Source organism: Nipponia nippon, unplaced genomic scaffold, assembly GCF_047370975.1.
Source record: "Nipponia nippon isolate SJK-2023a ecotype South Korea unplaced genomic scaffold, ASM4737097v1 scaffold_11, whole genome shotgun sequence".
Lineage (NCBI taxonomy): Eukaryota > Metazoa > Chordata > Aves > Pelecaniformes > Threskiornithidae > Nipponia > Nipponia nippon.
In genome coordinates this window covers 14514341-14533919 of record NW_028262302.1, presented here as the reverse complement: position 1 = coordinate 14533919, position 19579 = coordinate 14514341, and the positions used below count along the sequence as shown (strand labels likewise).

Here is a 19579-nt window from a genome sequence, read left to right as displayed (position 1 = left end):
CGGCGGGGCGGGGCGGGGCGGCGGCGGCGCGATGGAGCTGGTGGCGGAGCTGAGGGACCGCGAGGGGCGGACGCGGTCGGTGCGGGTGCCGGTGCCGGTGCCGTGCCCGGCGGAGGAGGGCGAGGGCGGCCAGCTGCGGCGGCTGCGGCAGGGCCTGGCCGAGCTGCAGGAGCGGGTGGTGGAGCTGCTGGCGCCGCTGGTGCAGGAGGAGAGAGAGGCGGCGGGCGGCGGCGGGCGGCCGCGCGGTGAGTGGCGGGGGGGCGCGGCCGGCGCGGGGGCTCCGCCGCGCCGCTCATCCGCGCCCCGCTCGAACCCTGGCAGGTGGCGTCGAGGATGACGACGAGGAGGAGGAGGAGGAGGAGGAGGATGAAGGCGAGGGGGAAAACAACCTCGACACGAACGCGGGCGCCGGTGACCCGCCGCCCAAGCGGACGAAGGTCCAGCAGCCCTGACGGTGGCGTCAGGGACTGAGCTCCGGCCCGGACGGTGACATCGCGGCTGTCGGCGGCCCCGGGCGCCGGGCCCCGGGCGGGGCGGGGGGGGGGGCCGCCAGGGCCGGGCGGGCGCCCGCGGCTCCTGCGCGCGCTTGGGAAGCGGCACCTCCGTCGCGACGCTGTTGCGATACAGAAGCCTGAAGGAGAGGATGCGCCTTGCTGTCATAGCGTGGTGCTTGCCGGGTACCCGCGTTACGCCGAGAAGAATTTTTAGTAAACTAGTTGACAAATACAAAGCTCTCCTCGCCAGTCTTCTGACTGCTGCGTTTTTAATGACTTTTTCCAAGTCATCGTATTTCTGCACGTGACTTAAACTTCTACAATAAAGTAATAAAATCTGGAAAGAGTTATTTTGTCAGATATGATCTTAAAATGGTATGAGACAACTTTTATTTGTACGGAGAGAAAGCAATATAAGACCAGTATAGTATTCAAAATTAAAAAAAAAAAAACCTGTAGGACTGTGTCCACTCCTGAACAGTCCTACAATTGATTATTTTTGCCTGTCATATAAAACGTTTCTTTTAGTCACCCATGAATCAAGTATTTTCCTGGAAAAGGTCACAGACAAAGGCGATTGAAAGAGTTGGGAATTTTGGTTTAAAAAAATTCTCAGTTTTTGTGACAGCCAGGAAAGTGACAAGTCAGTGTGACTTTGATAATTAATATTCCACAATTCAAAAATTGCTGTCTGTCCTAAGCCTGTTTTCTCCAAATTTTTTCTTTCATTTTTTCATGCAGTAGTCAATCTTTATGTACTTTCTTCCATCACTGAGTTTTATCCAGGTTGATTTTTAGCTACTAAATGAGCCTAAGTCAAATAAAGTGAACAGCTTAATATTCTACCTATGCAGAACTCTCAACATCATTACCTAAAAATAAGAAAAAAGCAGAGCGATGTTTTCAGATGCTTCCTAAAAACAAAACTTTGGGCAGAAACTAGGGGCAATGTAGTAGCTACACTGGTTGCTGTAGTTTATTTTAGAGTGGGAGAAGGTGTAAATATTTGAGAAACAGCTCTGAGTACATTATGTGTAACAGTTCGTGGCTGTATAAACCAGCATAACCCAATCCCTCTGCTAAGGTAGCTTGTTCTTTCTTTCGATGACAATGCAGCGTGTGGAATGTCATTAAGGTAACAGAAGCTTCTTGCAAGGGGAAAGTTGTCAGTGCTTCCCGTATGTTACTTTAATTCCCAGGTTTTGTTTGGCGCATGCTTCTGTGAACAGGCATAAAGCGTTCTTGATAGCCAGTCCATAGAGCTTACGGTGGAGCCCGAGAGTCTTCTCTAGCAGAAATTAACTGATTTAATAGCGTGAAAAGCTTTTTTTTTTTTCTCCTTTTCACGTGTTCGGCTGGCATAGTTTGTTTTTGTGTATTCTGGAAACAGCAAACCTTGAGACTTGCGTATGGAAGACAAAGTATCGGAATAAATGATGAATTTTTATAAGCACAAAATTGCATTCATTTGAGATGGGGAGGGGGGAGTTGGAAAAGAGGTCCAGTAAACATATTTTGGACATCTTTATGTACTTTTATTCTAAGAAATTCACACACATTATTCTGTCAGCAGATACGACAGAGGCATAACTAAGGAGAAAAGACCAGCTCTGAAGACTAGGGAGCTTTAGTTGCTGAGGACCTAGGGTAAGAGAAAATTACACAACTTAATTCTGATCTCTTGTCAGGCTGCAAAATCTTAAAGTGATAAAATGCTTTAAGTGTTTTAGGGTAGATAATTTACTGAAGGAAGTGGCATTGAAGGAAGCAGCTTATCAAAATGGCAAAGGCAACTTAGTGCAAAAAAAAACCCCGCCTGATAAATGTATCAGAAGGGCTCCTTCATGTGACCTGTGCTAAAGTGATGACATCTTTTACGAGCTCTGTTCTGCAGCTTCGGAGGCTTGTGGTAGAGCAACATCTGAGAGCAGCGTTTTCCCTTCCCCCCCCTCCCCAACTGTGGTCCTAAACACTCCACCAGTGGTGTGAACTGTGGGGTGGCTAAAAAGCAACATTTAACCTTAGGCACGAATTTGTGGCCTTTATACATAGACTTTGTCTAAATAGTCCACTGGCACATCACGGGCTGAAAACCTCTGGTCTAAAGCAACAAACCCGAACTTCACTAGCGTAGGAGTAAATGCCGGCAACGCTCCAGCAAGGGGATACTTTTTTTTTGTGTCAGCCTGGACACAGCAACAGACTGCACCTGAACTCCAGAAGATATCAGTGAGCATTGGGTCAAGAACACCACTCAAGTTCTTGCCTTTAAAGAACCATTTCTAGTCCTTACTGTGGCCACAAAAACTTTTAAACAACAAAAAGAGCACTGGAGCTTCACAGGGCCTTACATAATTTTGAACTGTAGGTTTGCTTGTGACAGAAGTCCCCTAACTCAACAGAGAACATCATTGTTTTTCAGAGAGCTGCTGCAAGGTAACTAGCCACAGAAAGCTTTGGTGTGGTGGGTTTTTTTTCCTTTCCCCTTCCATAACTGCTTTACGACCTGCCCTACAGCTGTGCTCTGAACCCCTTCTGGGGAGCCCCTTTCTGCCCCAGCAGGACCACAGTCTCCCTTTACTGTCCTCCTAGCCAAACTGGGAACAGGTACCGGGCGCAACAGAGAGAACCAGCTGGTGTTGCTCGCTGGTTGTTGCACCGTTTTTGCAAGTAACCAAGTCAGACGAGGCAGTGAAGCATGGGAGAGGCTGGGAGAGGCTCCAAAATTTTGTGAAGACGGGAAAACTTGAAGTTTATGTGTGTGGAGAATATAGCAAAAGTCTGCAATGATGTTTACAAAGCTGTCCTAGAGGATGAAGCTTTGTGCATGCCATAAGTCAACTGGGACCCCTGCATTTTAGGTAGAGTAGATAAGCCTTGATGGAAGAAAGATGGCATACTCTTCATCTCAGAGATATGCTAGTGCTTTTGTACCTTAACTAAACTTCAGGCTGCCACAAAACAAGGCCAGTTCACCACCTCTGCGCCGTTCAGTGTAGTTTGTATGTCTTAGTAACAGAACTTAGTTTTACTAGCCAGAGGGGGCTACATGGATTTCCTTACCAGTAAAGGGGGAGAATGCTGGTATCTTTCTATCAAATTAAAAGAGCTGAAGTAATACTAAATTAAATGCTTGGTAGTATTTAGATGAGAACAAACTAATTTTGCTAGCTGCAAAACAGGACAGCAAAAATGTCAAAGCAAGTCTCCTTCACATACACTAGCATTATATGGCATACTCTATAGTTGCTGCTTTGAAATATTGAATTTACTGGTTCAAACAACTTTGAGGCTAAATTCACAAAGGAAGTTAACAGGTTGCAGTGTTCTGTGTTTAAAAAAAAAAAAAAGGTTTAAAATCACAAGTATGATATTTATTAGGCACTCAGATGGTTCTGTGAGGGAAAGGGGGCAATCCCATTATGCCCGATAATCAGGGCACTGTCTAAAAGCGCATGACCTTTCCTAGTTCCTAAGAGAGAGATTCAGTCTCATCACTTTCATTAAAAGGGTTTGAATGCGCTTCACCCATTGCAGCCCCTGTGTAATTCCCACTCATTCTAGCTTAAAAGTTAATTTATACACAAGCTACTACAGATATCAGATTCTCTCTAAAATACAGTAATCTGACAGTTAGGACATACTAATGTATCATGGGGCTTAATATATGGTAACTACATTAACACTCAGCAGTGTAAACAACTGAGCAGTGGTTTTGGGCACATCCACTAGCCAAAATTTACTGGGCTAGTGATGGGCTTTGAGGACTGAGAGTTGAGCAGAGGTACCTTGTTGTGGCTGTAGCACGTTCTTTCTTTCCAGAAGAAACCTGTACCGTAGGGCTAGCTTTAACGAGAGCTAAGATGAGTCAGTTCTTACCAATGAACTAGCTGATAAAATTATTAAACTGCTTTCATGCATTGGGTTGTATGTAGAAAAGACGTTCTCATCCAAGACTGGCACATGAAAAGCAGCATTTTTTAGAAACTAATACAATAATAAACTAAAGAGCATCCTTTTAAGAAGACAATGGACCAGGCAAGAAAAAATAAGAGGAGTTAATAGGTATCCTGCACAAACCTGAAAGTTTTATTCCAAAGATAAGTCAATCCTCATATTTTTAATTAAAAAAAGAAGTCAAGCTTGCAGTTCTATTTCGCTGCTGGAAGAAACTCGCGTTATAAGGAACACATTTTATTGCAACTTACTTCTGTCCAAGTTTGAAGGGCTGCAGCCTGAAGGTATGCTCCTCATTGGACCTGCTCTCCCATGGGAGGAAGTGGAGAACAGGCTCGGCAGCATTTAAAAAAAATGTGGCAGACATTTTCCTGAGATGGGGAGGGACTGTCAGGTGAAGGCCGTGCAGCTGATGAAAACTAACACTCAGACTGCCCAAGAGTGATGCTCAAGCATCACTAAGGCTTTATCTTGTGACACAAACACAATAAAAAGAAATCCAGGGTAGGTGGCACAGAGACGAATATTAATCAACCTTGTGTTACAGCTACTCAATTTCTTGGCAGAAAATTAAAGCTCTGAATGATTGCTAAGCTGGTAGAGATTAGCAATCTTCTGAAGACTTCATTACTGCCTCTATTATTACAGCTTCTGCTTTAGGAGAAGCTCTTCAAGATCAGGTCTGAGCTAACTCAGTACGAGTGGAGTAAAAATAACTTTCCCACCCCGAAGTGGAAGCTGCAGCAATTCATCTTTTCTGCCCACTCAGTGAAAAGAACTAAATAGATTTGTATGAGCAAGTTCTAGTATAAGCTAGTCTCCCATCTTCTATTAATGCCATTGCTGTAGAAACAGATTTGCACTATTTTCTGTCACTTATGATCAAGAACTAATTGGGAAGTACTGTAGTCTTTAGAGGTGGTAAAACTTCTTTGAGCTACATTATCCCAAAAGCTTGTAGATTATGTCAATTTGTGTTACAGGCAGTTATCTTCTGTAATTAGCCTTGACACTATCTACAAATCTTCAGGATAATCAAGCTTAAAGTTATTTCACTACTTCTTTTAAAAGACTACAGTAAAAAACAATCATTAGTTTTTATAGTCTTTCCTTTACTTACTCTGTGGGTAAGACTTCACCTGTTGATGTTCCACTGGTGCCAAAAATGCTGGAGGCACCAGCAGAGCTAGCTTTCCTCTTCTACTCCTATCGTCTAGTATTCATATGCACTACGTTAAAAATTTATACTAATTCTCTCCATTTCTGCTGTCCACCTCAAGCTCAAATCCTTACAGACACAGCATTTGCTTGAATTAGATTGTGTGTCTTTCTGTAGTTAGTTGTAAAGCTCATGCTTGTGACAGCTTTAATCCAAAACCAGGCTTCCGATGGAAAAGTCTGCAAACACAAACCTCTGTTCCGTAAGTCACCGCTGCGCCGAGCACGTGCACCACATCCAGACAGCTTGGCTCATCGCATCAGGCACGCTGATGAATTTGCTAAAGGCCACATGCTTGCACAACAGAAACTTAGGCAGTTCTCCCTATCATTTTCTATTTTTGATGCTTCCTCTTATGTTGTTGTTCTTTAAATAACTCCATCTAGACACAACATAACTGCTCAGTTTAAAAACTACAACATCAAGTTAAAAACACAGTCCAGCCAGAGGTAACTCCCTGTTACACAAAGGTAGAGAAATGACAAAGGCATTCAGTTTCATCCAGCCAGCCCCAAAACTTCAGGCTACAGACAAGTAATTAGGACACAGAGCATAAAAGGACAATAAAAAAGATCAACCAAACATACACACTGAGGGAAGGACAGGATAGTAAGCTACAGCAGCTGATTGCCAGCACTGCTATCTAGCAACAAACATATGCAAAAAAAAAAAAAGCACCACTGATATGTATCTGCATTAACAGACTTCTGTTTATAAACATTGAAAAGTTTTTATTTTATAGATAAATAGCATGGTGATTTTTAAAAGTTAGGAAACAACACAACTTAAAGACTCTGACTCCCAAAGATACTACAAGTCAGAGTTTGACTTTATTCTTACTCCAGCATATTAAGATGGCAGCTTCCTCCTTTTCATATTGCACTTAGAACATAAAGCCTTCTTGTAAAGGCTACATTGTTCTCAGGTCCTAGCACCAATGCTGGCATTTGAAACCAGTGTCTCAAAATATCTCCAAATGCAAACAGAAAGTTTAAGGTCTTGTAACTGCCATGCTTAAACATAGCAACACTGAAAATCGCGTTCTCTTTCCAAAGCAAGAGAAAGCTGATATTGTCCAGGATTCCCTTAAAGTAGTCAGAAATGGATTAGCATTTGTGATGATTAGGTACTGACAATCGCGTACAATTGAAATGATAACTAAGGAGTTTAGTTCGTAATTGTTTTGGCCCTACTGCTTTTGAAGAGTGTATTTTGCACTGTTTTCACATTTGGAAGGTTACCTCCATCACGGCTGGCTCAAAAATTTAGTTACTCTAAGAAGAAACAAAAACGGACAAGAAGAAAGAACAGATTCGATATTATTCCAAATACACAATCCAGTGGTTAGAATTAAATGCTATGCCAAAATAGCACTGAAAAATAGAGGCTGAAACTATGGTAAGAAACCTCAGTGGAATTTCAGTATGACTGAAGAAATTTGCATTCATTGCAAGAACAAGAAGGAGGTATCTTCTTCAAATTTCTGGAAGAAACACGACTATCTGTCTTACAGCCTGTTCGTAGCATCCCCCCAACCTAATACCAGTTAACCTTCCCAAATTCAAAGTTTTTCCTAATACATCAGTGCTCCCAGAACACGGTTTTGCATCATGTCCGGAGTGAAATTAGAATGGTAGTAAATTCCAATCGCTTGTAATTTTATCAAAGGAGATTTCTATAGATAGGAGAAGGAAACACAAATGAAGTTTTGTGCAGACTACAGGCCAATGCCAGCATAAGCTGCTTTTGACGTCATAGGAAAAGCGTTTAAAGCACCAACCTCCAGGCCTATGCCACTCCTCACGGCCTACCTACTACAACGTGGTACTGTTGTGGTCACTGAAAAAAGTATGCTACCAAAGAAAAAAAGTTCCTTTTTCCCTTTAAAGGTTCGCACAAACTTTATTCTTTGCTCCCTGCATTTATATCTAAACTCTTTTAAAAGGAATCATTAAAAACCAGCACTGATGTAGATATTAATTACTTTAAAAAAAAGAAAAAGCAAAGAATTGTGTTAAGTGCAGCCTTTATAATCATGTTCTGATTTTTTTTTTCTTTTACATTTACCACAAAAGAAGTATCTTTTCATTGATTTTACTCCAAGGGAAAACATAAGAAATCACTTTTTTGCACAGAGGAGTAAAGTCATGGACCAGAAACTTATTTCCCCACAGGACGTTTCAGATGGAGTGCTGCAATTTTGCATCATTAAGGCAAAATGAGGAATACTTCCATCAAGTGTCACATAGGGCTCTCCCACTCTGGCCATTCTGATAGACCCATATTTAAAAACCTTTGTAGTTTGTTTTTTTTTTTTTTTTAATATAAAACAGTCACTCTCTTCATTGCTTAACAGTTTGAAAGAAAAGGCTCTTTCCAGCCTTCACTCAGAACTTCAGTCTTGTGATTAGATCAGGCATCTGCAATTGCTTCAAAACAGCTACGGAAACTAGAAATTGAGCTAAGTGTCAATCAGTTGTAATCTACTGATCTGATTAGAGGCCTTCACAAATGTTTGATGACGATTGCAAATAACAGCCAAGCAGATAGGAATGATGCAATACCCAACAGTTTTGGGGTCAGCTCTTGTACAGGAATAGAGGAACAAGAACATCTGTAAATATGGTATTAAAAATATTATAGTCCACAGCCAAAAAGGCAAGGATAGCAGTCGTACTTTTAAGGAGTGCGTCCATGTCGTTCCTTCCTGTGGTTCCTTGGGGTGTTGCTGAATGTGCTCCAGTGCTAGTTTGTTGTAAGTCTCATTGATTTCAAAGACGTAATAAAAAGCTGCAGCACTTGCTAACAAGTACAACCCCACACCAATCCATCCCATCCTCTGGCGGAAGTTCATCATTCTCCATGCTCTGCACCTGGAACAAAAGGCGACGTATACATTCAGTACAGTTTGGAGAAAGAGGGGACACAGATGAAGCTTGGTTTTCATAAGCTAACTTTTTATGACTTTTCATTACATGTTAGTAAAAACAGCACACGCACGCGTTTCTGAAGACCTGAATTCTCTCTACATCGGACAAAATCATGCTACTATGCCAGCAACAGGCTAATGGTAATTACAGAGAGCGCTCCATCAACGGCTCTGGCTAGTTTAGGGTCTGCTAGCTATCATGTTATACCAGGCTAAAGTCAAGTACTGAGTGAACAAAACAGAAGTCATGAATTGGATAAGTTACTTACCCCATCTGCCCTCAGTGTCTCTAGCCGCAGAGCAGGGATAATACAAGACTTTCTATAAATATGGAAAGTTTGTAAAGTTCTTTGACATCTGCAAGACAAACACGCTGCTAGCCAGCCAGTAACAGGAGCACCACTGCTTTTTTGCAGTGTAGCAACATCCCGTTTTATTAAGCTCTAGCTGAGCGCCCATCTATGAACCATATAAAAGGTTGTTTTCAATTTGAACATGAGCAGGCACTGAAGGTATGTATTTGTACCCGCGTGCATACATGAGGATACTATAAGCATGTTACTTGCACCTAACTGTCTTTTGTCTCTACCAGTGTGAACAGTTGCAGTATGCCTTCTGCAGGAAAGCAGCTGAACATCTGTACTAGTAACAGACTCAGTGCAGAACAAACCAGACACCAGTCAACTGGCACTTTTCAGAAGCACAAATTATTGAAGTACCACAGACACTACTGGCCTCGATTTTAGCTGCTTTAAGATCTCCAGCTGGCTGTACGGGCCTAGGTGACTCAAAACACTCTCCAAACCAGTCACAAACACTCTAGCTGAAGTACCTCCACTTACATCAAGAAGTCATCACCACCTTCCCTCAAAATAGCCCTTGGGCAGGGCAGGGAGAACCACCGCTTCACTGCAGCTGGTTAGAGCTGTTGGAACAAATACGCTTTTTCAGACTGTTGGGGTTTTATCTTTCCCACCTTTTTTAAGAGAGGGGCAAAATCAATTTGTGCACTACTGTTTTAAGAAAATGCATCAGGCTTCAAAAATACTAAGCAGGAATGGTTACTTAAGGATGATTTATGCATACAGAACAATAATTATTAATGGAAGTATAATAGAGTTTACCGTAATTGATAAAAAAATCACTACACCTTTCTAAGTCCCCCTTCCTGAAGCCCGACTAATCTGTTTGGTCGGCAATCTTGAAAGACTTCAATCTTGACCTGACGGAATCTGACCGGGGTAGCCCTGGAGAAGCTGTGCTGGCCCTCGCACTGCTGCATTTATGGTGGCTAAAAGAGTCTGGTGTACAGTGACAGTAAATACCTGAGAATACCATTACTTATGTCTGTGACAGCTATTTATTGTTCGGCTTATCCTTCTATATAACTTAACAGTATGCTTCCCTGTAATACACCGAGTTAATACTGTTAGTAGGACAATCAAAAAATTTGTGTCCAAAGCTGTTAATCCACTGGGTAAAAACTTAAATTCCAGAGTCCATGTTTACCCAACAGCTAAGTCACGGACCGTTTTTTCCAGCAGTCAGGCATTTTAGAGATGGCTAACAAGTAGTCTCCTTCAGACAAAACAAATCTTCAAAAGGAATGCACATATCGAAAGCACAAACGCTATTAAAACTGCAGTAGGTTTAAGAAGGTAAACATTAGTTGTTTTTTCTCCCGCCCTTGCGAGGCAGCAGTAGCCAGGAGAGAAGCCTGGGCTCTGGGTTACACCGAAAGCGGCAGAGAGAACGCCCAGACTTTGCTCCTTCGTTATTTTCCGTTTGGAGACCCTGTTTTCACTTGCAGCTTTCGGAGCCGCCCGCCACGGCTGTCAGAGCCGCTCCCCGCCGTGCCGCGGCCGCTCCGGGGCTCTGCTCCCGCAACCGGCCGCGCAAACCGGCCGCTGCCGCCGCCCGCAGCGCTCAGCCCCGCCGCGAGCGCTGGACCCGCGCTCCGGGCGAGAAGCGCCCCGCCGTAACGGCTCCTTCACCACCGCCGCCGGCAGCCCCTTACCTTCCTCCAGCGGAGAAGGAGGGAGCGGGAGGGCGGCGGCAGGCGGCCCGCTCCCCTCAGCCCGCGCCGCCGCGCCGGGAGGCGGAGGGGCCCGCCGGGCCGCCGCGCCGCTGCCGGCCCGCTGCCATCGCCGCCCGGCCACCGCTCCGGAACCGCGACACTTCCGGCATGGGGAGAACCGCTTCCGGTGCGCGCCCGTCTGCATCCGAGGCGAGGCGAGGCGGGGCGGGGCGGGGCGGGGCGGGGCGGGGCGGGGCGGGTTGGCCGGCGGCCATCTTGGGTCGGGCCCGCGCCCCTCTGTGGCGTGGTTGGCCTCGCCCAAAATGGCGGCCCGCCCTCACGGCTGCGGCCCTGGGTCGCTGCTCCTGTCCCTTATTCACCCCTCGGTTACCGCCGGCGCGGCTGTGGCTGCCGGCCCCGAGCCGCCGTCGTTTCAGCGCTAGCGCTGCTTCGTGTGGTGGTGGAGGAGAGGCCGGGTTCGGGCAGCCCGGCCGCAGCGCCGGCCTCCAGCGCGCCTGGGCGGCCAGGCCCCCGCCCCAGCGGCCAGGCGCAGCGCTCGCCTTTTCCCGCGCGTTTGTTGCAACTGCGCAGGCAGTCGAGGAGAGGAGAAACTCGAGCAGTTGAGTTTTGACAGTTGGCTGCATTAGCCAGGTGCGATGCGTTGAGGGAAATACCAGTGGAGGCTATTACATTGTGGAACAGTCTCCAACAACTGACATATATGTATTTAAGAATGTCTTACTGGCGTATCTCTATTGAATTAAATTCTTGGGAAATATGGTACTGGGAAAAAAGCCTTCAATGAAGCCAAATGATCATCTAAATTGACCAAAAAAATCTGATTTGGTGAGATGTGTGCCGTTCACGGACGTGCAGAACAGTGAATGATGTTCGGAAAGTTTGCCTGTGGAGAAGGTGTTTCAACATTTGTCTAAATTCAGTAACTGTTTAATGCATACTTCTTGTGCTGGTTAAAAGAGTTCGGTAACTGCATAGCGTTATATGTGGAATGAAAACCACCTACTAAATTGTACCCCAGAGTCATGAGAAAACTACTGGTTTCTTATACTGCTGCTGGCAGCTGTTGTAACTTCTTTCAGAATTGCTTCACAAACTGAATCAACTATGAACGAACTGGATTTAAAATCCATTTGATTTGTCAAAACCTTGACTATTAATCTCCGTTAGTGTTGGGAATGACTGATTCATTGGCAGTCAGCACTGTGTTCTGTCCTCAAAAGTTGTAGAGAAGCAGTGGTGGCCACAACTCACACACACCCAGCTATAGTTAAAAAGAAGGCTAAAAGAGAATTTGAAGCGGGATGTCAAATAAGAAATGAAAGACAGGAAAGCAATGACATGTTTTGTTTGCGTGTAAATGAATACATACACGTAAGATTTTTCTGCCATTTTTCCTGGGGAATGTGGTAGGTGCTTGTGAGGCAGTATATAAAAGCTGCTGCAGAATTAAATTTATGATGGCTTATCCTGCTACATTTGGTGTTTCAGTGAAAAATGCTAGAAACTAGCATTTTGGATATATATTCAGGACAGCTGATGACTAAATGCACGGTGCTGCAGATGTCATTAGAGAAAAAGACACTGTTGAGACCCCACAAAAGTCAAAAATAAGTTCCCTGGCATAGAGCAACTTCACCTTAAGCCATGCTGCTTCCCCCCCCTCCCCCCCGCTTTGATGCTCACTCAACTAAAGACTCAAAGTGTCAAAGTGGCTCCTTGGCCACTGTGAGGACACTAGATGGTGCTCAAGACCACAAGCAAAGCCAACCTTCTGCAGGCCAGGTGAAACCCCGACTCCCAGTTCAGAAGTATTGCACTTGACTTCAGTTGAATGAGGATTTAATCATCTTTCATGAAGTTTAAGTAAACTGTTAGTATAGTTCTGATGAAGGATGTAGGTATGAGTAACTACATACAGCTAATTATCCCTGGGACACTGCTCTCTACTAAATACCATTCTTTCTCTTTTTACAGGTGGTGAGGTCCCAGTTGATCTAGAAGTGAATATAACTCCTGAATAGCTGACAAACCTTCTACTCAAGTATGGCTTTATTTCATTATGTTATATTGGGGTTAGAACTAGGGATGGGAAATGGAATAGCTACTGCATAGAGCCTGTTTCCTTTAAAATGCCAACCTAGATGTCAAAGAGAAGGGTTTCAGTCAGAATTAATACGTGACTGTGTGAATATATGGCTTGCCAGTGGATACATGTGCTAAGTGTAAAGCCTGCAATTGCACTTAAGATTCTGAAGAAAAAGTAGTGAAATGTGGGGCTTATTTCTACTTAACAAGTCTGTCCTCTGAAGGGTTGCAGTTGGAAAGGAAGGATGGTTTAGGATTTAACCTGCTTGGTTTATGGGTCTTTTCTTCTGTGTTAATCATAGGCCTGAAATTATGGTTATGAAGAGAAAGATCTAAAAAATTTGTGGAGTTGTTACAGCAAACGAAAACTGCCTTTGAAAGCTAATGCATAACACCGGAGTGATTTGTAATATCTTTGGGCTAGATCTCAATTTGCATAAATTCAGTGTTATGCTTAACCTTTGGGATGATATAGGAAGGGACACAGCAAACAGCTCAGCTAAGGGTGTGCTTGGTTTTTTTACCTTTTTTTTTTTTTTTTTTTTTTTTTAGCAGCAGCCTTTGAGGGGGGAAAAATAAAATTAGTGGAACAAGAAACCACTATTCTCAGCTTTAGAGGGGTTTCAAGCTAAATTCCAGTCATCAGGCTGGTAACAATAAGGGGGTACAACTCATACTCTCCATATTGAAATGGGGACATATACCTGGTGAGACTCAAAAGCGTAATATGCAGGTTGCAAACAGGAGGAGAAGATAGAAGTCTGTTGAATCAAAAGGAATTAATGTTTAATGTTCAGGCCTAGAATTAGAGAGTTAATAATGGGATTCTGTAATGTTAAAAAAGACTTTCACTTAGTTTTGACATGTGAGTTATTGTTGGGATTGTGAAACTAAATATAGAAATACTGGGTTTATTTTGAAGGTAAAACAGAAAAGCACTGGGAGCAGTGAGGGCTGGCTGTTCCATAAAGGGCAGGAGCCAAGCATGATAACACAGCTGATAGGGCAGAGCCTCATTGCCAGCACCCAGTCCCACAGTACCTGAGCAAAGCAAGCAGGGCACAGCAGAGTCAGCCAAGAGTCCAGATCATCAGGCAGGCAACAAGGCAAGTCCAAGGTCAAGCTGGGAAGGCAGCCCACAGGTTAGGTTCAGGTCCAGTGAGGATAACTAGGGTCAGACATAACCTAGTGATTGCTAGGCAGGTCCATACTGATAAGAAAAGACTGAGGTCAAGCTAGGAAGTCAGTCTATAAGTCTAGATCCAGATGAACATGGCTAGATACAGTCATGACTGAGCTGGAGACCCATACACCTGTAGCATAGCTCAGGTATGAAGTAAAAGCCCAGGGCTCAGCTTAAATGGGGCTCCTGAGCCCATGGGTGGGGAGCAGGTGAGCCTTGTTGGGGCCGTTAAGGCCTATTAGTGCACTCAGGGTCCTGACAAAGTACATAGGATAAATGAGGGCTAACAACAGGAAATATAAGGGTTAGTTGTTATCTTTGTGTCAAACAAAGTTTTCATAACTTAGTATTAAATGAAGGTTTTCACTAGGCTTAGATTTTGGCCAAAATAGAAAAGCAAATGTAGAAGACCAGAGATAATTACCAAACCGAAATTAATTGGGCTTCTAAATGGAAGGCAGAAGCTGAAGGACAGAATGCACCATGAATTCTTTGGGTGGATAAAATTTAACATAGTCATAGGTAGGTTCTCATTATTGACAAGTAACCAAAAGGTGAGAATCTAATTACAGAAATATTTCTCTCAAGAAGGCACCTGCCTTCCACTTTGTAGGACACTGATTTTTGATTCATTAAGAACACCATGTTCCCGGATTTTTTCCTTCTTAATACTAACTCTAAGCTGAACTCTTGGCTAGAGATCTGGGATCCATATGGAGTCCATATATGTTGGGATTCCAAGGAGAAAACTGTCATAAAGGAGGAGAACAGGGCATAAGCCCCTGTGCTGGGCCTATGAAGATCATAACTAACCTTAAGCCAAGAGGGTTAGACTAGTTTTAGGGTAGGGCTAAGCTTCTGAGGAGTAAGGGATGAAGCACAGAGCTCCTTGAAAATGCTTACTTGCTGGCTTATGGAGAAGGAGGACAACTGACAGAAAGCAAGACTTTCTTCAGACCCTGATAGGCTTCCATCTCTTCCTTGTACTCAAAAGGCAGGGCACAGAAGGGCAAACTGAAGAAAGAAAACACACATGGAAGCCCAAACCTCACGTGGCATCTGCCCTTAGCTCCCGATGCGCAAACTCCCCTACGTGTTACAAGAAGAGTTAGTACAGTGTTTATAAAGAAATAGAGAAGGGAAAGGTTTTTCAGTGAATCTTAAGTAACACACCCGAAAAACTGAGGAGGCATATTGGGAAAAGAGACGCCTTTAGGTTTTTTTTCTCACAACAATGTTTATAGTGTTCGTGTGAATTTTTATCAATGAGTGAATGAATGCCCAGTGTTTTTGCAGCTTGTAGCAATTTTGTTTATTACATGTAGTTGCAGTGAATTTGATAGTATCCTGTTGTGGTGTAATAACTTGTTTTGATCAGTTTCTTATATTATCATTTGTTGTGAGTCAGAAACATTAGTTTCCCTCAGCTTCAATTTCATATGCTTTATTTCATGTTTTACAAATCCTTATTTTGTATTTTATAACTGTTGTTTCTTCTGAAAGTAAGGCTACAGTCTTCTGATTCCCTTTTTTCGTTGGGTGGTTATTTTGCCTTTACTGTTGTCTTTCTTTGAACTTCTCTGTTGGAAACATCTGTTTTCTTATGGGGGGTAGCCCATTCAGTATTTTGGGAGCATGTAAGACACTTTTCTGTTGGCATTTTTATATTTTATTTCTTCTCATTTTTAATTATGTTTGCTTGTTTGGGCTACATTGACCACATGAAGCAGAGGTATTCAGTGACCTTGTGTGTAATCCATGGTGATCTTTTCCTCCTTTGACTTACTTCTTATACTTTGAATTGCTGGGACCTTAAGTTACCTTGATCTTTAATTCTCTATTCCTGAAATTCTGCTCTAGCCTTTGTTTCTTAGCAGCAGCCACATCTGAGTTAAGCTTCAGGCAATCATGTTATCCAGGTTCTCTGAATACCAGCCATACTTCGTTCCTGGTTCTAGAAATATTTACCATCTTTCCAACAAACTTTTTGATATTTACAAATGGAATAGCTATGTCATTCTCCCAAAGAGCCACAGTAAACATCAGCCAAAGGTAGAATTACACACCATTACCCTTTGTCAGAGTGCCTCTAAAGAACTGAGTCTTTTATGAAGAAGGGCCTTGGCATTTTAGACCGAACTTTTAGACTTCATTACAATGATGCTCCTTGTTCATTAGTTACCACTGAATATAAGCTTTGTGACTACATCGTCTGCGGTCAAAATAATTCTGGCAGGAAGGAGATAAAATCTTTGCTTTTACCTTCTGTTTTCAGCCAATTACAAAGTGGCTTCAAAATTTAGCAAGAACTGACAAAACATACTAAAAGAATACCAGCAGAGATGGTTGGTGAGTGAATATTTCTCTCCGTGGCATTTATTTAAACAGAGGGCAAATACAATTTATGCAGAAGCAATGCAGGTATTGATCTCACAGCTCCAGCAATATGACCTAGCATTGTACTGATTTAGAAGGAGAGAGAGCTATCCTGCAGAATTTTGGTCAAAGCAGTTTTCAGTTATAAAAGGCATTTCAGCAAAAGCATTATTCATTACAGTTTATTGATTTTAATTAAATGCCCACAAATAATATACAACAAAAAATCACTTCCAAAGCTGCCATTAAACATCAGAGAAATCTGCTTTTCCATGATTTCAGCTAAAGTCTGCTCATACTGCCAGAAAGGAACAGTTATTGAATTTCCATGCTGAGTTCACTGCTGCCAACACATTTGTTCATGTAAACAAGTTAACTGAAAAGTCACCCATGTTAAAAAGAAAAACATTCACAAGCAGGGGTCTGCAGACCAAACATGCTGGCTTCAGTCAGCTGGCCTGAAAGAGTTACTTTTTAACCATCAGCAGAAAAAAAATAGTTTAAAAAAAAAAAGTCGTATCTGAAGGTCACTCATTAGAGATACAGACTGTCCCTCCGTCTTCCCTCCGTATACACGTGTTTCAAGAGAAACATCTGACCACATGAGGGAGTGACAGCTCCGTCCTCATTAGAGGAGGTTGCGATGAGATTCTTGCTTTTTAAAAAAAATAATTCACTAATTTTCTTTCCTTCTGTGGTGCCTTTGTGAAGCAAGTCAGTAATACCACAGAATGACTTTAAAGAAATTTAGTTATTTTCTCTTCTGAGATTCCCAGTTCTCAGGCTGTGCCTATCTTGCTTAGACTGTGAACTGTGTGCATCAGGGAATATCTATATTTAGACTTTCCTGAAGCATAACTTTCTTTTACTAAACAAACACTGAAAGAACACAGTTCAGATTAGGCCTTTTCCCACATTCGAAGGATCCCAGCTTTTTTGCATAGATCAAGATGGAAGTTTGGGGGTGGCAGAGAGGATATTGTTTGAGATTTGCTGAATCTAAGCTTTCATTTAAAAAAAAAAAGTGTTTGTGTATGTGTGTGTTTGTCTTCTTTTAGGAACACCTTCCCTGTGTCCTGTTAGAGCTTAGGAATTAGCACATAGTTACCAACTTCTAAAATGTACTTCAAGACACATGCGTAAGACATCCATCCATATAATGTGAGGGTTGATAGGTTCTTAGTCACAGAATTGTTTGCATACATTATGAAAAAACAGAACTCTTACTTTCCTATGGAAGTATCAATATCTTCCTTTTTCTATCACTTAAATTAATTCTCTTGTTAAAAGCTTTATTATTTCTCATTTTCTAGAATACTTCGATCACCTAGTATTTGGCCACTTCATAACATTTTATTACTTTAAGATTTTGCACACTGGTTTGTCTCTCAGCCATAATCTTATGTGGTTTTATTTTCAGAAGTGTTCTACATATTCTTTGCTTATTCTTGAACCCCACAATTTAGGTTTTGCATGTAAATAATGGAAAGGATTATGTTGGGCACCTGAGAGTGACTGGTGCCTCAAAATGTCACACAGTCAGTCCCATTTATTGATGGTATTTATTTAGTCTAACCAAAACTGCTTATGCTCTTCTAGTAATAAACTCCACATTTCAGTTGCCTGTTGAGCTGCATGCCTGATACAGCAGGTATCCCTTGCAGTTCTCCCATTGTTTGTCTCTTCAGTATTCCTTCATAGTCCCTACAGAAAGAAAATCTAGGCCTGGATGAATAACAGACTTGTCCAAGGCAATGGAAAGTCATTGTCAGAGGTAGGCTGAATGACAAAAGTAGCTGATGGTTAATCCTAGTGTCAGACCTGGAGAGCACCTACTCATAAGTGCACACTGAGAGCTGTCAGCTCAACTGAAAGGCCAGCATCTGGGGGGGGGCCTTTCATATAAATTTCATCAACTGGAAGTAAATCTTCATCCTTTTCTGTATGGAAGGTTCCTGTTGTTACAGACTTTAGTGGAAGCTAAAAGCCAGTTCACTGTAGTTGTGAAGCTTTTAAGTACTCACCTAGCCCTTTACCTGAATTTGACTTTTTCTGAAGCCCATGCTAGAGGCTTGTACCAGAAATCAGCACAGAGACCCAGAATGACTCAGGCATTTGAAGGGAGATGTTAAGCAATTGATGGTTTCTCTCAAAGGCAGAATTTCATTAATTTATTAGTAAGTGAGTATTTGCATTTCATTTAACAAAAGCCTATTAAGCAGTATTTTCAAATCTTTAAAGCAAAAGGTATTACGTGTTTGTTCCTTACTATGCAGAGTTTGTAAGCCACTGCTCTTATCATACCTATATGAAATGAAATTTCAGGCAGTAATGCCTAAGTCTTGCTCTGTCATAAAGTTCCAGGTGAATATTTAAATGTCTCCATCTTAGCACACTTATTACCACATTTTTTAGCATTCTTACAGAGGTGATATGTCCACTTTTCCACACAAATGTATGTTCTGTTTGCCTTTCACCAGCAGAATGTAAACATAATCATGACAATATGAAGGTACTTAGAAGGGAAAGAGATATGCTGATATGAGACTATAACAAGTTTAAGTGCATCCAAACCAACACCTTCTCCACATGAAGAGAAGCCTCAATCAATGTCTCAGTGAATGTGTGTTTCTACGCTGCTTTGTGTAATAGGACTTACAGTACCTCCCTTGCAAAATGATGTCCCTACATAGTGCAGAGCTTGTTTGCAACGCATTCATAGTGTTCTGGGTAACTGTCACCAGCTGAAATGTTCCACCAGCTAATTCAGTGTATTAATGATGTTGTTGCAGTGGATTGTGATACAAACTAAAACCTGTCATAATTTGGATGTTGAAGCAGAGGTTACAATTTCAAGTTTTTTCATCTTCTATTCTGTCACTTACCTCTTTTTCACTAGCCAGACAGTATAATTGTCAGGTTGTTGCATGTTTTCAGAGTGCTACTGATAAGTGCTGTGGCAAAACAGCCTCCCAAGCAGTGGATAATCTTTAGCTTGATAATTACCGTAGAGGTGGAGGGTGAAAATATAATCAGGCAGCCTGATATTTTCCTGTAGTGGCTTCACACAGTGAAAATGCTTAAGACTTCATCAGCCAGCACTGGGCTGGTGAGTGAGAACAGCCACACTACCTTGGGAGGATCAGAAGGGACAGCAGAACATAAGGTATAGATGCCACTTCTCTGGAAGTCTGAACAAATGTGACGCCCAAAGCACCAACGTAAACCAGCAACATGAGAGTTTTGTCACTGTAGAAAAGTCTGTGACACCTGGAAGCTCTCCTTTCCCCAGCTGTGT

General features: G+C 42.6%; 3 protein-coding genes across 7 annotated transcripts in view; 2 read left to right on the top strand and 1 right to left on the bottom strand.

Annotated features, from left to right (window-relative positions):
• The first annotated feature begins 31 nt into the window (after positions 1-31).
• GON7 (GON7 subunit of KEOPS complex) lies at positions 32-594 on the top strand. The gene is made up of 2 exons (XM_087747572.1): positions 32-245; positions 322-594. The coding sequence occupies exons 1-2, from the start codon at positions 32-34 to the stop codon at positions 450-452; spliced, it is 345 nt and encodes a 114-aa protein (XP_087603698.1). The 3' UTR covers positions 453-594.
• Positions 595-7678: 7084 nt separating this feature from the next.
• Positions 7679-10783, bottom strand: LYSET (lysosomal enzyme trafficking factor). Of its 5 annotated transcripts, XM_087747566.1 has the most exons (4): positions 10617-10783; positions 9442-9524; positions 8869-8956; positions 7679-8543 (listed from the first exon to the last, which is right to left on the bottom strand). In XM_087747566.1, the coding sequence occupies exons 3-4, from the start codon at positions 8871-8873 to the stop codon at positions 8132-8134; spliced, it is 417 nt and encodes a 138-aa protein (XP_087603692.1). In that variant the 5' UTR covers positions 8874-8956; positions 9442-9524; positions 10617-10783; the 3' UTR covers positions 7679-8131. The 5 variants fall into 5 exon arrangements, with proteins under 5 accessions (XP_087603692.1, XP_087603693.1, XP_087603694.1 ...); XM_087747567.1 differs by lacking the exon at positions 9442-9524; XM_087747568.1 differs by lacking the exon at positions 9442-9524 and having other exon boundaries at positions 8869-8920.
• A 131-nt stretch (positions 10784-10914) lies between these two features.
• The window catches only part of ITPK1 (inositol-tetrakisphosphate 1-kinase), a 174164-nt gene continuing 165499 nt past the window's right edge, over positions 10915-19579 (top strand). The window contains exons 1-2 of the mRNA XM_087747557.1: positions 10915-11267; positions 12612-12678. The gene's annotated coding sequence lies outside the window, so the exon portion shown is untranslated. The remainder of the gene's footprint in view (positions 11268-12611; positions 12679-19579) is intronic.